This window comes from Heteronotia binoei, chromosome 4, assembly GCF_032191835.1.
Source record: "Heteronotia binoei isolate CCM8104 ecotype False Entrance Well chromosome 4, APGP_CSIRO_Hbin_v1, whole genome shotgun sequence".
Taxonomy (NCBI): Eukaryota; Metazoa; Chordata; class Lepidosauria; order Squamata; family Gekkonidae; genus Heteronotia; species Heteronotia binoei.
Genome location: NC_083226.1, coordinates 8,043,417 through 8,057,626, shown reverse-complemented (window position 1 = coordinate 8,057,626; position 14,210 = coordinate 8,043,417). Strand labels below are relative to the sequence as shown.

The 14,210-nt window shown below is 48.8% G+C and overlaps 1 protein-coding gene and 1 non-coding gene across 2 annotated transcripts in view; one reads left to right on the top strand and one right to left on the bottom strand.

Moving 5' to 3' along the window:
• ILVBL (ilvB acetolactate synthase like) overlaps positions 1-14,210 on the bottom strand; it is a 70,645-nt gene that overhangs the window by 34,539 nt on the left and 21,896 nt on the right. The window contains exons 6-11 of the mRNA XM_060236746.1: positions 10,327-10,438; positions 6,503-6,602; positions 4,120-4,217; positions 3,313-3,449; positions 1,229-1,363; positions 947-1,061 (exon numbers count right to left, since the gene is read on the bottom strand). Of these exons, the coding sequence (XP_060092729.1) occupies positions 947-1,061; positions 1,229-1,363; positions 3,313-3,449; positions 4,120-4,217; positions 6,503-6,602; positions 10,327-10,438 (697 nt within the window). The remainder of the gene's footprint in view (positions 1-946; positions 1,062-1,228; positions 1,364-3,312; positions 3,450-4,119; positions 4,218-6,502; positions 6,603-10,326; positions 10,439-14,210) is intronic.
• On the top strand, positions 5,801-5,875 carry TRNAN-GUU (transfer RNA asparagine (anticodon GUU)). Its single transcript has one exon. It is a non-coding gene; the product is annotated as a tRNA-Asn (tRNA).

Here is a 14,210-nt window from a genome sequence, read left to right as displayed (position 1 = left end):
GGCTGGACTTTTTCTACAAAAAAGGGACCCACAAACTAGCTCACAAACTAGAATTTCTGCTCACAAGACTCCACGGCTTAGAGGGAACATTGGCCACAGAACAAGTACAATTTATACACTCCAGACAAGAGCTGCAAGCTTTCCTCCACCTGCGTTCCAGATGTCTGCCAATCTGCTCATCCCTCATCCAAAAGGCCATCGAGGCTCACAAGGAGGGCAGAGGACTGCTAGCGACCACAATGTTGCCCACCCACCCATCTTCCCATTTCTCCGACAGGAACAGCCATCGGTGTTAGTTAGGAACTTCAAGGTCTGGATGCATCTGCCTCAAGGGCAGGGGTGGGGAACCTTTTTTCTGCCAAGGGCCATTTGGATATTTATAATATCATTTGCGGGCCATACAAAATTATCAACTTAAAGAACAGTGGAGAACAATTCAGGCCGGCAAAAGTAATGCATATAATTGTTTTTCTACTTTTTTTCTCTTTGAAGTCATGTGGGGAGAACCTAATTTGGCGCGCACACACACACAGAGCCCGCTGCCCTAGCAAATGCCTAGGTCCAGGGCTTTTTTTGTAGAAAAACCCCAGCAGGAACTCATTGGCATATTATACCACATCCCCTAACATTAGCATATTAGCCTTTTTCCAGGCCCCACAGTGATCCCGGCCGGCCAGCCAGCCCCAGGGAGGCTTCTGTGCAGCGTGGCTGGGCCCTGCGATCCCTGCCAGCCAGGGAAGCTGCTGCAAAGCGCATCTGGGCCCTACAATCCTTGCCAGCCAGCCGGGCCCCACGGAGGCCACTATGTGGCTCAGCTCAGCCCAGTATCCCCAAGGGCCGGATCAAGCGATTTCAAGGGCCGTAAATGGCCCTCGGGCCAGATGTTCCCCACCCCTGCTCTAGGGGCTGGGACCATTGTAACGTAAAAATCTGCGCCGTTTCTGACCTGTTTATTTTCTCCTTCACCCGATCCATCTCCTTCAGGCCCTGTACCCACTCCTGAGGGCAGGAGTATCCCTTCAGCCCTTTGTTCAACTGCACCAGGAAGGAGCCCGCATCCCCTGTAGGAAAGAAATTCCACAAGCCTGAAGCACACAAATCCGCACCGAGAAGTGGAGGCGCAGCTTTCTCCTCTGTACCCACCGGCCTCACTGTTGTCGCCCCCCCGGCAGTCCCGCTCTTCCAAACCCCGCAGTTCCCACGTCAGAGATCCCGGTGGGGAACTTACCTCTAATGGCCAAGTGGGGTTTCCAGAACAAATGTGAGTTCTTCAGCAGCTGCGCCCGGTCTCTGTTGACAGCAATGACTTTGCTACGCCTGCTCAGGACACGCCCAAAAGAGAGGCGGAAATCGCAGACAGTCCCTGCAGGAAAGAGTTTACAGGAAGAACATGTCAAGTCTCTGTAAAACTCTGGTCAAGCCTGTGTCCAACTCTGGCTCAGGCAAAAAGCCTTCTGGGTAAAGCCATAATGTATGACAATGCTGCTAGCTGAACTTTTCCCTAAACCCCCTCCTTTGTTATGTAGTCCTGCTTTGAAATGGGAATGAGAATACTTTATCTGAGCCTTCTCAGGCTGTGTGTCGGGGGAGGTTGGAGCCAAGAGACACTCAAGGCCAAAGCAGGCCTGAGAATGAAATGGTAACATCAATGTGTGAATGTGCCCCGCATAGTGCCCCTCCCTAAAGAATCCCTTTGAAGTGTACCTTAAATGCTTGCCTTTACTGTATGGACTTTAGTCTTTCAATTTGAACTTAACCAAGTACATCCTTATCAATAAACTAGCTACTTTGTTTCAACGACTCGTTATTGAATTTGGAGACTTGACAGAACAGGCGAACTGCTGTATTGTAGACGCCTCTGTGACTAGTCGCCCTTTTCTAAACACCTTCCCCGGTATCTCCAATCCTTCCAGAAAGGCCCCTTTTCCCGCCTGTCCCAACAAAGAAGTTCATCTGTTGGGCACACAAGAGACAGCCCTGGTTATGGAACAACCTCGCCGTGGAGGTTTGCCTCCCCCTCTCACTTTTCATCTTCAGGAGGCAGCTAAAGACGATTTTATTGAGGACTACAGATTCAGGTGGGTGGCCATGAAGCAGCAGAACAAAGTCTGAATCCTGGAGACCAGCCATTTTATTCCAGAGCTTCGTGGGTCTCAAAGGTTCCACTAGACTCAGACTTTGTACTTATTTAGGGCTGCCTTTGACTGATTTAGAGCAGCCCCGTGGCGCAGAGTGGGAAAGCTGCAGTACTGCAGTCCTAAGCTCTGCTCACGACCTGAGCTCGATCCCGGTGGAAGCTGGTTCAGGTAGCCAGCTCGGGGTTGACTCAGCCTTCCATCCTTCCGAGGTCGGTCAAATGAGTCCCCAGATTGCTGGGGGGAAAGTATAGATGACTGAGGAAAGCAATGGCAAACCACCTCATAAAAAGTCTGCCGTGAAAACACTGTGAAAGCAACGTCACCCCAGAGTTGGAAATGACCAGTGCTTGCACAGGGGACCTTTCCTTTCCTTGCTGGGGGGAAAGCGTAAATGACTGGGGAAGGCAATGGCAAACCACCTCATAAAAAGTCTGCCGTGAAAACACTGTGAAAGCAATGTCACCCCGGAGTTGGAAACGACCAGTGCTTGCACAGGGGACCTTTCCTTTCCTTGCTGGGGGGAAAGCGTAGATGACTGGGGAAGGCAATGGCAAACCACCCCATAAAAAGTCTGCCGTGAAAACACCGTGAAAGCAATGTCACCCCGGAGTTGGAAACAACCAGTGCTTGCACAGGGGACCTTTCCTTTCCTTGCTGGGGGGAAAGCGTAAATGACTGGGGAAGGCAATGGCAAACCACCCCATAAAAAGTCTGCTGTGAAAACACTATGAAAGCAACGTCACCCCGGAGTTGGAAACGACTGGTGCTTGCACAGGGGACCTTTCCTTTCCTTTCCTTGCTGGGGGGAAAGCATAGATGACTGGGGAAGGCAATGGCAAACCACCCATAAAAAGTCTGCCGTGAAAACACCGTGAAAGCAATGTCACCCCGGAGTTGGAAACGACTGGTGCTTGCACAGGGGACTTTACCTTTTTTTTTACTGATTTAGTGGGGGTTTTTATTGATAGTCCTAATAGGAGTTTTTAAATTGTGGCCTGTTGTGGGGTTTTTTTAAACACTGTTCTTTTATTTACATTGTTTCCATCATTGGGGGGGAGGGGTTTAACAATTTTATTCACCTTATAAGACACCTTGAACGCCACAAAGGAGGAGAGAGGTTTTTAATAAACAAATGAAATAAGTAAATAAAATTCCGCTCAAGGCTCTCAGTTACCTGCGAGGATGACCACATCTGCCTCCTTGAGTGCCTCTTTGCGATTCTGACGGATGTGCAGGGGGCTATTCTTTCCCAGCATGCCGCGGGCCATGCCGCCCAAGAAGCACGGAATCCCCAGCTCTTCTAGAGCAGCTCTGCAAGGAAAGCACAGAGGCTCTGAGGACACAAGAGGATCCGTCCGCACCGGCAGAGGCCCCTCTGGCTCGTCACCCACAGCTGCCCCTCTGCACTAATACGGACCCCACACTCCCCACCCCCAAGGCTCCCTTGGTTCTCTTCTTGCTCTGGCTACCCATTTTAAGACTCCCTCTCTCGTAAGCAGTGACGTATTCCTCTTGCCATGCTTTTATGAGGTAACCATTTTGCCTCAGTGCATTCCTGCTTAGCTCATCCCCCTCCTCGCTTGTTATGGGAACTGCATAGGCAAGCTGTCTCAGCCGTCTCCAAGATCAAACACTAGGGAAGTACAGATTAGACACCTGGACTCTAAGCTGGGGGGGTGGAAGAGGCCCCGCCAAACCCCTGGTTTCCGCTTTGCTTTTGCCGCGTTTGCACTCAAATTGTAACGGCTGGGGCGAGGGGTTAAAAGGAGAGCCTCTGGGCGAAGACATCAGTCTTAGCAAAGATGGAATACTGCCTTATGATGCTTATGGAATAAACTGCTGAACTTTTGGACTGTTATTCCTTGACTCGAGGTCCTGACACAGCCTACCACAAAGCCTCGTTGAATTCCAAATGCCAAGATGCTGACGGGATCTCTACAGAAGGCCACCTTTGCAGGCTGGGCCCCGGAGCACACCTCACCTGAGTTCCTCTACAGGCGTTGGAGGCAAAGTCACCTGGCTGCCGAGGAGGATGACGGGCTTCTTGGCTCGGCTGATAAGCTCCACACACTGCTGCACCTGTGAAGTGAACGAAGCTAGGTGAGGGCCACGCTGGGATGGGCCCTGCCTCTTCAACAGCCACCCTGTGTTGGGATGGGGGTGGCTCTGATCCTCTGGGGATCCCCGAATTAGAATTCTCTTAACATCAAGGGAAGGGAAACCAAAGACGCTGCACAATTAACATGCAGTGACACGTTCAACTAGCCTACAATGAACAACTGACCAGCTTAAACCAAGCGAAATTTGGTATTGCGTGTGGGAAAATGACAAAATTGCAGCTGAATCACCTCCACTTGGCATATCAACGACCAGCACTGGTCAACGACCAGCAAAAATAAACGCAATAATTAAGATAAAAAATGCAATACTACAAATCTGGGTTCCTTCATTCTTGGAAGCTGCCTCCATGCGGGTTAATTCCCCACTCCTCCACTTGCAGTTGCTGGAATGGCCTTGGGTCAGCCAGAGCTCTCTTATCTGGGAGAATCGGGTTTGATTCCCCCACTCCTCTACTTGCAGCTGCTGGAATGGCCTTGGGTCAGCCAGAGCTCTCTTATCTGGGAGAACCGGGTTTGATTCCCCCACTCCTCTACTTGCAGCTGCTGGAATGGCCTTGGGTCAGCCAGAGCTCTCTTATCTGAGTTTGATTCCTCACTCCTCTACTTACATCTGCTGGAATGGCCTTGGGTCAGCCAGAGCTCTTTTATCTGGGAGAACTGGGTTTGATTCCCCACTCCTCCACTTGCGGCTGCTGGAATGGCCTTGGGTCAGCCAGAGCTCTCTTATCTGGGAGAACTGGGTTTGATTCCCCACTCCTCCACTTGTGGCTGCTGGAATGGCCTTGGGTCAGCCAGAGCTCTCGCAGGAATTGTCCTTGAAAGGGCAGCTTCCTGTGAGAGCCCTCTCAGCCCCACCCACCTCGCAGGGTGTCTGTTGTGGGGGAAGAAGATATAGGAGACTGTCAACCACTATGAGTCTCTGATTCAGAGAGAAGGGCGGGGTATAAATCTGCAGTCGTCGTCTTCTTCTTCTTGTAAGTTTTCTTTACAGTAAGTCAACAGAGCAGTAAAATGCCAAGTCTTGAGTCCTTTCCAGCATCAGTGGTGGTGGCAGCGGAAAGTGCCAACAAGCATCAGCTGACTTACGGCAAGAGGCTTCCAGCGGTGGTCCGCCATGGCCTGCCTCCGCATTGTGACCCAGGACTTCCTTGGGGGTCTCCCATCTAAAGGCTAACCCAGGGCCCACCTGCTTAGTTTTGGAGATCTGACCCAATCAGGCTAAGGAGGCCAGGGCTCAACCTCCGCACACCCACCCCAGCTGTAGTTCATTCATAGCCTCCATCAACATGCGGTTCCCATGATGCACGGGGGGCAGCTTCCAAGAACGGAGGAAACATTGGCTCATTTTTGTGGGCAGAGGATGCTGGGAGGCAACAGGGAGAACAGTGCATGATTCTGCCAGGCTGAGTCTGCCATACTTGCTTTCTTTTCTATGTTCAGTTGCATTTCTCTAGTGCTGGCATGTAACCATACCTTGTTAAGTGGGTGCAGGAGAACAGAGACCTTGTTATCTACAGATCACTGCTGTAATGAGCTTGCAGGGGAGGGACTGTGGCTCAGTGGTAGAGCATCTGCTTGTTAAGCGGAAGGTCCCAGGTTCAATCCCCGGCATCTCCACTAAAAAAGGGTCCAGGCAAATAGGTGTGAAAAACCTCAGCTTGAGAGACCCTGGAGAGCCGCTGCCAGTCTGAGTAGACGATACTGACTTTGATGGACCCAGGGTCTGATTCAGTTGAAGGCAGCTTCATATGTTCATATATGCTTATCTATTTGTTCTAGCAACGGGCCCGTTTGGCTGGGGAATGCAACTGTAAACTTGGAAGCGGGAAGCCTTGGAAGATGCCTCACGCCTTGAAATACCAGCCTCTATGGAACTGATGGACCCAGGGGGTGGGGATGACGTTGGCCTGCACTTTTTGCTGTTTATAATTGGAATCAAGTTACTTGCTGGTTTATTCCTGGCAATGGCTTTCTAGCAGAAGGTTAACTTTCCTATCTGACTTCAATAAATCCTAATCATATCACATGAGCATGGATTTGTTGAGTCAATAACTGGCTGAACTTCACAGTTTCAGCCACAGAGGAAGCAGTGCCTTCTCCTTCTCTATAGGAGGCATGAAATGACCAATGAGCTGGGGGGCAGGATTATGCTCTCTGTTTCCCATCCTAATTTTGCCAGTTGAGCTCAGCAGGGTTTTGGACATGCTGGGCTTCCCTCTCGATGCCTTCTCTAGGAAGTCTCACCTGTCCCTTTGTGGCACGTGGCATCCTTACGGCCAGAGGTGAAATGTCCCTCACCTCCCAAGCCCCAGAAAACAGGTTCGCCAGGTAGTTTTGCAGATACCTAGGTGAGGGAGGAAAGAGGCCGCGGCCAATGAAACCAAGAAACTAACATAGTAGTAATGCACAGGAGAACAAAGTCCACAGTGGAGAAGACATGGAACCTCAGCTTCTGTTTTGCCGCCTAAAATACGAGCAGCCATGTTAGTCTCTCTGTACCACAGTCCGTCTGTATCAATAGAAAAGAGCGAGAGTCCAGTAGCGCCTTAAAAACTAACAAAATGCGTAGCTTTTGTGAGTCACAGTTCTTCATGACGAAAGCTCACACCCTGCACAAAAAAAAGGTTAGCCTTTGAGGTGCTATTGGACTCTTTGCTCTTTTTTTACTGCTACAAAATGAGTGTTTACTAATCACTCAGAAGTCTGGATGTTTATGGACGTTGGTAGAAAAGGACAGAATGCTGCAATCTCTAAGCAAAAATCCCCCCCCCCACACACACACAGTACAATAAGACAGATTTGACTGAGAACAAAGGATAAGCGTCTTGTTCTCTGCAGAGCCTAAAACTTTTCAGAGAACATATCAGAGAAGGCGGTCACAAAGAGATGTGGGTCCCGGACCCCTTAAGGCCTTGAAGGTCAATGCCAAAACTTTGAACCTGACTCAGAAGAAGAAGATATTGGATTTATATCCCGCCCTCCACTCCCAGAGCGGCTCACAATCTCCTTTACCTTCCTCCCCCACAGCAGACACCCTGTGAGGTAGATGAAGATATTTGATTTATATCCTGCCCTCCACTCCGAAAAGTCTCAGAGGAGCTCACAATCTCCTTTACCTTCCTCCCCCACAACAGACACCCTGTGAGGTGGGTGGGGCTGGAGAGGGCTCTCACAGCAGCTGCGCTTTCAAGGACAGAGTCTCAGAAAGGCTCACAATCTCCTTTCCCTTCCTCCCCCACAACAGACACCCTGTGAGGTGGGTGGGGCTGGAGAGGACTCTCACAGCAGCTGCCCTTTCAAGGACAGAGTCTCAGAGCGGCCTACAATCTCCTCTCCCTTCCTCCCCCACAACAGACACCCTGTGAGGTGGGTGGGGCTGGAGAGGGCTCTCACAGCAGCTGCCCTTTCCAGGACAACCTCTGCCAGAGCTCTGGCTGACCCAAGGCCATGCTAGCAGGTGCAAGTGGAGGAGTGGGGAATCAAACCCTATTCTCCCAGATAAGAGTCCGCACACTTAACCACTACACCAAACTGGCTCTCCACTGGGATCCAGTCAATGTTCCCTATAAGCTGCAGAGTCTTGTGAGCAAAAATTCTATTTTGTGAGCTGCTACATAAACTATTGTGCTCTGGGGTCATCCTTCCTGAGCTAAGACAAAAATCTGTGAGCTGGAGTCTAAAAATCTGTGAGCTAGCTCATGCTAACTCAGCTTAGAGGGAACACTAAGGGGAGGGACGGTGGTTCAGTGGTAGAGCATCTGCTTGGAAAGCAGAAGGTCCCAGGTTCAATCCCTGGCATCTCCAAAAAAAGGTCCATGCAAATAGGTGTGAAAAACCTCAGCTTGAGACCCTGGAGAGCCGCTGCCAGTCTGAGAAGGCAATACTGACTTTGATGGACCAAAGGTCTGATTCAGTATAAGGCAGCTTCATATGTTCATATGTTCACTGGAACCAGTGCAGTTGACGGAGCACAGGTTGAATATGTGCTGTCCGTGATGTTCCCATCAGGACCCGCACCCCACACCCACATTCTCAACCAGCTGCAGTTTCTGGGTCAGTCTCAAGGATAGGCCAGTGTTAAGCAAATTACAGTAGTCCAATCTGGAGGTGCCCTGAATTCAGAAGGTTGCTGCAAGGGATGAATTTTCCGAAATGTGGGATTGGCCTTATGGGGTTGCACAAGGTTCTATCTTATCTCCTATGCTACGTGAAACCCTCCAGAGATGTTATTGGTTTTTGAATAGGGTGCCATCAAATCACCTGGTGACACTACGGAACCAACGTCTGACAGTTGCAGCTAAATACCTGAAGCTGAAACCAAAGCCTGACAGAACAGAGCTAATGTCAACTGGACAGGCTGAGGCCCATTTTGAAAGGTCCAACTTTTCCCCACTGGCTCTGTTAAGAGAGGAAGGGTGATTCATCTCAGTCGAGCCTTATTGTTAGAGAAGCAAGCTGCTGCAGCTGCAAAAAGGATGCTCTACCAACTCCACTCAGCTCAGAAGACAATCTACTTTGAACATGGCTGGCCTAGCTACATACACCCATGTTACTGTTTTAATTTTAGTTTATTTTTTTTAGATTTATATCCCACCCTATCCCGCAAGCGGCCTCAGGGCAGCTTACCACAATAAAACAACAGAGTTAAAATAATATCATAAAAACAGACATTACAAAACAGGAGCAACGCAGGAAACAATCTTACAGACACAGGCAGTAAACAGCATGTGGCTGATGGCTAACAACATAACACCAAAATGGTGAAATGTTGGGGAAAGTGGTGACTTTCAAAGGATGCCTGCTGGATTAATTAAAAGCCTGGTGGAAGAGCTCTGTCTTACAGGCCCTGTGAAACCTTGGTAAGTCCCACAGGGCCCGGATCTCCAGCGAGAGCTCATTCCACCTGCTAGGAGCCCAGACCGAAAAGGCCCTGGGCCTTGTTGAAGCCAGCCAGGTGTCCTTAGAACCAGGGACTTTGAGAAGATGCTGAGCAGCAGACCTCAGAGCCTGGAGGGGGGTTCATATGGGGAGAGGCAGTCTCAAGGCTAGACTACTGTAATGTACTCTACGTGGAACTGCCCTTAAAGACTTCTCAGAAATTACAGTTAGTACAGAATGACAGGTTGCAGCTGCTATCAGGTGCCAAACTTGAAGAATCTGCATATCACTTTACCATTCTGCAAAAACTCTATAGTGTATCGGGCTCAATTTGTTTTAACTATGACTCACAAAACCCTTTGTGGCACTGGACTCATGTGACTGCACAGCCAACCCTCTTGCTATATTCCACGGTGGCACTTTTGTTCACCTGAGCACTCTGCAGCCAGGTAAAATGGGCACCATTCTTTGTGGTGACTCTCACATTACAGGGGAGAGAGTCCAAGACATTTAGGAAGACCCCCACACTTTAATCGATTTGCAACATGAGGAAGACAGAATTATCTCGGAGGGCATTCTTTCAGAAGAATAAAGCTGTGATGTAACAGATCAGCTTGCGAGGTGACCTCTATTGGGGATACTGCGATTTATTTTTTTGTCCTTCAATCCCAGCCTCACTGCATCAAGTCGCTTTTACCAGGAACTCTTGCTGTTCGACTCAAATATTGCTGTCCTTCAAATGCTATCCTTTCCCAATCAGCTTACTGATTTGACTGAATGGTTCTATCATGCCTGTTATCTGCCTTGAGCGCAGAGTGCTCAAGGCAGTCCAAGCTCTGCTCACAATCTGAGTTTGATCCCGGCAGAAGCTGGGTTCAGGTAGCCGACCCAAGGTTGACTCAGCCTTCCATCCTTCTGAGGTCGGTCAAATGACTACCCAGCTGGGGAAGGCAATGGCAAACCACCCTGTAACAAAAAGTCTGCCAAGAAAACGTTGCGATGTGATGTCATCCCATGGGTCGGTAACGAGCTGGTGCTCGCACAGCGGACTACCTTGACCTTTTAAAAATCTGCCTTGAGTCCCAGTGAGAAAGGTGGACGACAAACGAAAATAAGGAAAGAAGATCACTGACTGCTGGGCCCGCCCCCCTCCCAGAACAACACATCCAATAACAACTTTGCTGACTCACCAGTTCACAAGTTTTCCCACCAAGCCCTTGGGAGCCTCCGCTTTCAAAATCTCCTTCTTGACCAGATGATAGGGGTACAAGACGTCCAAAGGGAACTCCACAAAGACAGGGCCTGCAAGACAGCAGCCAGGGTCTCTTCACACATTTGAAGTACACACCTGATTCGTCAGGTAGCGCTCCCGATCATGAGGTCCCAGCAGCTTACTTGTCACATCTTACTTCCCCCTTCAATTATATCAAGTTTCTTTGCTTGCACAATTTAATGTCCTCCCATCAGCTCTCCTGGGGAGATCTGCAAATGTCCCTTATCATGGAAGATTCTACTTATGCAGAGATAGAAAGCTGGAATCAGTAGCCTGTATGTTGCTTTATTTTGTTTTCTATGTTAAAGTGCGGGATTCCTTAATTAGTCCCCTCTTGCATAATTTCCATGGCCATTCTGATGAGAGATGATGCGATAGAGATTTACAAAATTATGCATGGGACAGAGAAGGTAGAGAATGAAGCCCTTTTCTCCCTTTCCCACAATACGAGAACTCGTGGGCAATCAATGAAATGGCTGAGCAGTCAGGTTAGAATGGATAGAAGGAAGTCCTTCTTCACCCAAAGGGTGATTAACATGTGGAATTCACTGTCACAGGAGGTGGTGGCGGCTACAAGCATAGCCACCTTCAAGAGGAGATTGGATAAAAATATGGAACAGAGGTCCATCAGTGGCTATTAGCCACAGTGTGTGTGTGTGTGTGTGTGTATATAATATATATATATATATATATATATATATCAATTTTTTGGCCACTGTGTGATACAGAGTGTTGGACTGGATGGGCCATTGGCCTGATCTAACATGGCTTCTCTTATGTTCTTATGTGACACAGAGGGCGTTTTTGCACTTAGCATTTGCTACCGTTATTCCGCGGAGGTGGTGGCGGCTACAAGCATAGCCAGCTTCAAGAGGGGATTGGATAAAAATATGGAGCAGAGGTCCAGCAGTGGCTATTAGCCACAGCTTATCATTGGAACTCTGTCTGAGGCAGTGATGCTCTGTATTCTTGGTGCTGGGGGGGGGGGGCAACAGTGGGAGGGTTTCTAGTGTCCTGGCCTGATGGCACCTGGATTTTTTGACCACTGTGTGACACAGAGTGTTGGGCTGGATGGGCTATTGGCCTGATCCAACATGGCTTCTAAGAACATAAGAGAAGCCATGTTGGATCAGGCCAACGGCCCATCAAGTCCAACCCTCTGTGTCACACAGTGGCAAAAAATGTTATATACACACATACACTGTGGCTAATAGCCACCGATGGACCTGTGCTCCATATTTTTATCTAAACCCCTCTTGAAGGTGGCCATACTTCTCTTATGTTCTTATGTGACACAGAGTGTTGGGCTGGACGGGCTATTGGCCTGATCCAACAGGGCTTCTCTTATGTTCTTATGTGACACAGTGTTGGACTGGATGGGCCGTTGGCCTGATGCAACAGGGCTTCTCTTATGTTCTTCTGTGACACAGAGTGTTGGGCTGGACGGGCCACTGATCCAACATGGCTGCTCTTATGTTCTTAGAGGCTCGTCTTCCTCCTTTTGTCAGACCAGAGTCCTCATACTGCCCAGCTGGGCAGTCATGTTGGTCTAAAGCAACAGAACAAATTAGAACCCAGTGGCATATTTAAGACCAATACATACATAAATAAAATTTATTGTTTGTTGGTCTTAAAGGTGCCACTGGATGCTAACATTCTCATATTACCCATTTAGTAGCAAGCTATCGTCTTACTTTTATGAACTAGCTATGCAACTCTTAATAGCGGAAAACACCCTGAAGCAATCAAATGTTGAGAACTGCATTTCTTTTTTTCAGTATATAACAGGTGGTGGTATAAAAGGTGGTATGTGCTTTATCGAAAAAGTATTTAGACTTTGCCTTTCATTGATAGGATTCATTTTTTAAATATATATATATATGTTTTAAGAAGTTCTGGAAGATTAAGATATGCTTGGAATTATTTGCTTGTTTGTCAGATATATGTTTGCATAGTTAAAATCTGAATAAACAAAAAGTTATAAAGAAAAACCTTGGGTGACAGAGGAGAGACCAAAGAGTATCACTCTGTACTAGTACTTTTCAGTCTTCTACTACCAAACGGATAAATTTGGGAAGCTGCAACCGAACGGAAAGAGAGCCTCGTGGCGCAGGGTGGCACTGCACTCCAGTTCACTGCTCATGACCTGAGTTCGATCCAGGCGGAAGCAGGGTTCAGGTAGCTGGCTCAAGGTTGACTCAGCCTTCCATCCTTCCGAGGTCAGTAAAATGAGTACCCAGCTTGCTGGGGGGATCTGACTTTGAATGGAAATTAAGAGTTAAGTTTGGGCCTCTTATCTTGCTTTAGAAAATACTTACTATGATATGGTTAAGCAATGTTAGGAGCTTAACCATATCATACGAGCTGCGGCATTTGTTTACAGTAGCTACAGGCTTAATTCTCACATGTATGTATTTTCTAATGTCTTGCCTAATAAAAGAAAACTATTCCTTATTTTCAATTAAAGGTACTCTGTGAAGGCTTCCTGTCACGGTCTCCTGCCTCATTTGCTGGTCTTACTTTGAAGAACTGAACTCACAATTATCTCATTTGTACTCAGATGTAAAGGTTGATAAACAGCCTTTATAGAATCAGAGTTAGAAGGGACCTCCAACCCCCTGCACAATGCAGGAACTTCATAAATACTCCCCCCCCTCAAGTGTAGTATTCACCTGGAGTATTGTGTTCAGTTTTGGACACCACATTTTAAGAAGGATATAGATAAGCTGGAACGGGTCCAGAGGAGGGTGACGAAGATGGTGAGGGGTCTGGAGACCAAGTCCTATGAGGAAAGGTTGAAGGGGCTGAGGATGTTTAGCCTGGAGAGGAGGTGGCTGAGAAGTGATAGGATCACCATCTTCAAATACTTGAAGGGCTATCATGTAGAGGGTGGTGTGGAATTGTTTTCTGTGGCCCCAGAAGGCAGGACCAGAACCAACAGGTTGAAATTAAATCAGAAGAGTTTCCAGCTCAACATCAGGAAGAACTTCCTGACTGTTAGAGTGGTTCCTCAGTGGAACAGGCTTCCTCGGGAGGTGGTGGGCTCTCCTTCCTTGGGAGGTTTTTAAATGGAGGCTAGATGGCCAACTGACATTGGGGTTGGAGGGTTGGCCTTGCAATGGCTCTCCTCCTTCCTCTCAGGTCGGGGACAAGGGTGGCTATTGGGGATGATCCCAGAAACACACACTAGATTGTGGTGTGCCTCAGGGAGCAGTTCTCTCCCCAATGTTGTTTAACATTTATATGCGCCCCCTTGCCCAGATTGCCCGGAGGTTTGGGCTGGGTTGCCATCAATATGCAGATGACACCCAGCTCTATCTACTAATGGATGGACGGCCCGACTCCGCCCCAGGGAATTTGGACCAGGCCTTACAGGCTGTTGCGACGTGGCTCAGACTGAGTGGGCTGAGGTTGAACCCAGTGAAGACAGAGGTCCTTTGTGTGAGTCGCGGCGACCTGGGAGGGGAAATAGCTCTCCCGGCCTTCGACAGCGCACTATTGAAATCAGCGCGCCAGGTAAAGATTTGGGGGTTTTACTGGAGCCTTCATTATCAATGGAAGCCCAGATAGCAGCCACTGCCAAGTCAGCATTCTTCCATCTGAGGCAGGCAAGGCAGTTGGCCCCTTTCCTAGAGCGCCGTGACCTCGCAACAGTGATCCATGCAACGGTCACCTCAAGATTGGACTACTGTAATGCCCTCTACTTGGGGCTACCTTTGTGCCGGACCCGGAAGTTGCAGCTGGTGCAGAACGCGGCAGCCAGGCTGTTGTTGGGACTCCCAAAATGGGAGCACATGCAGC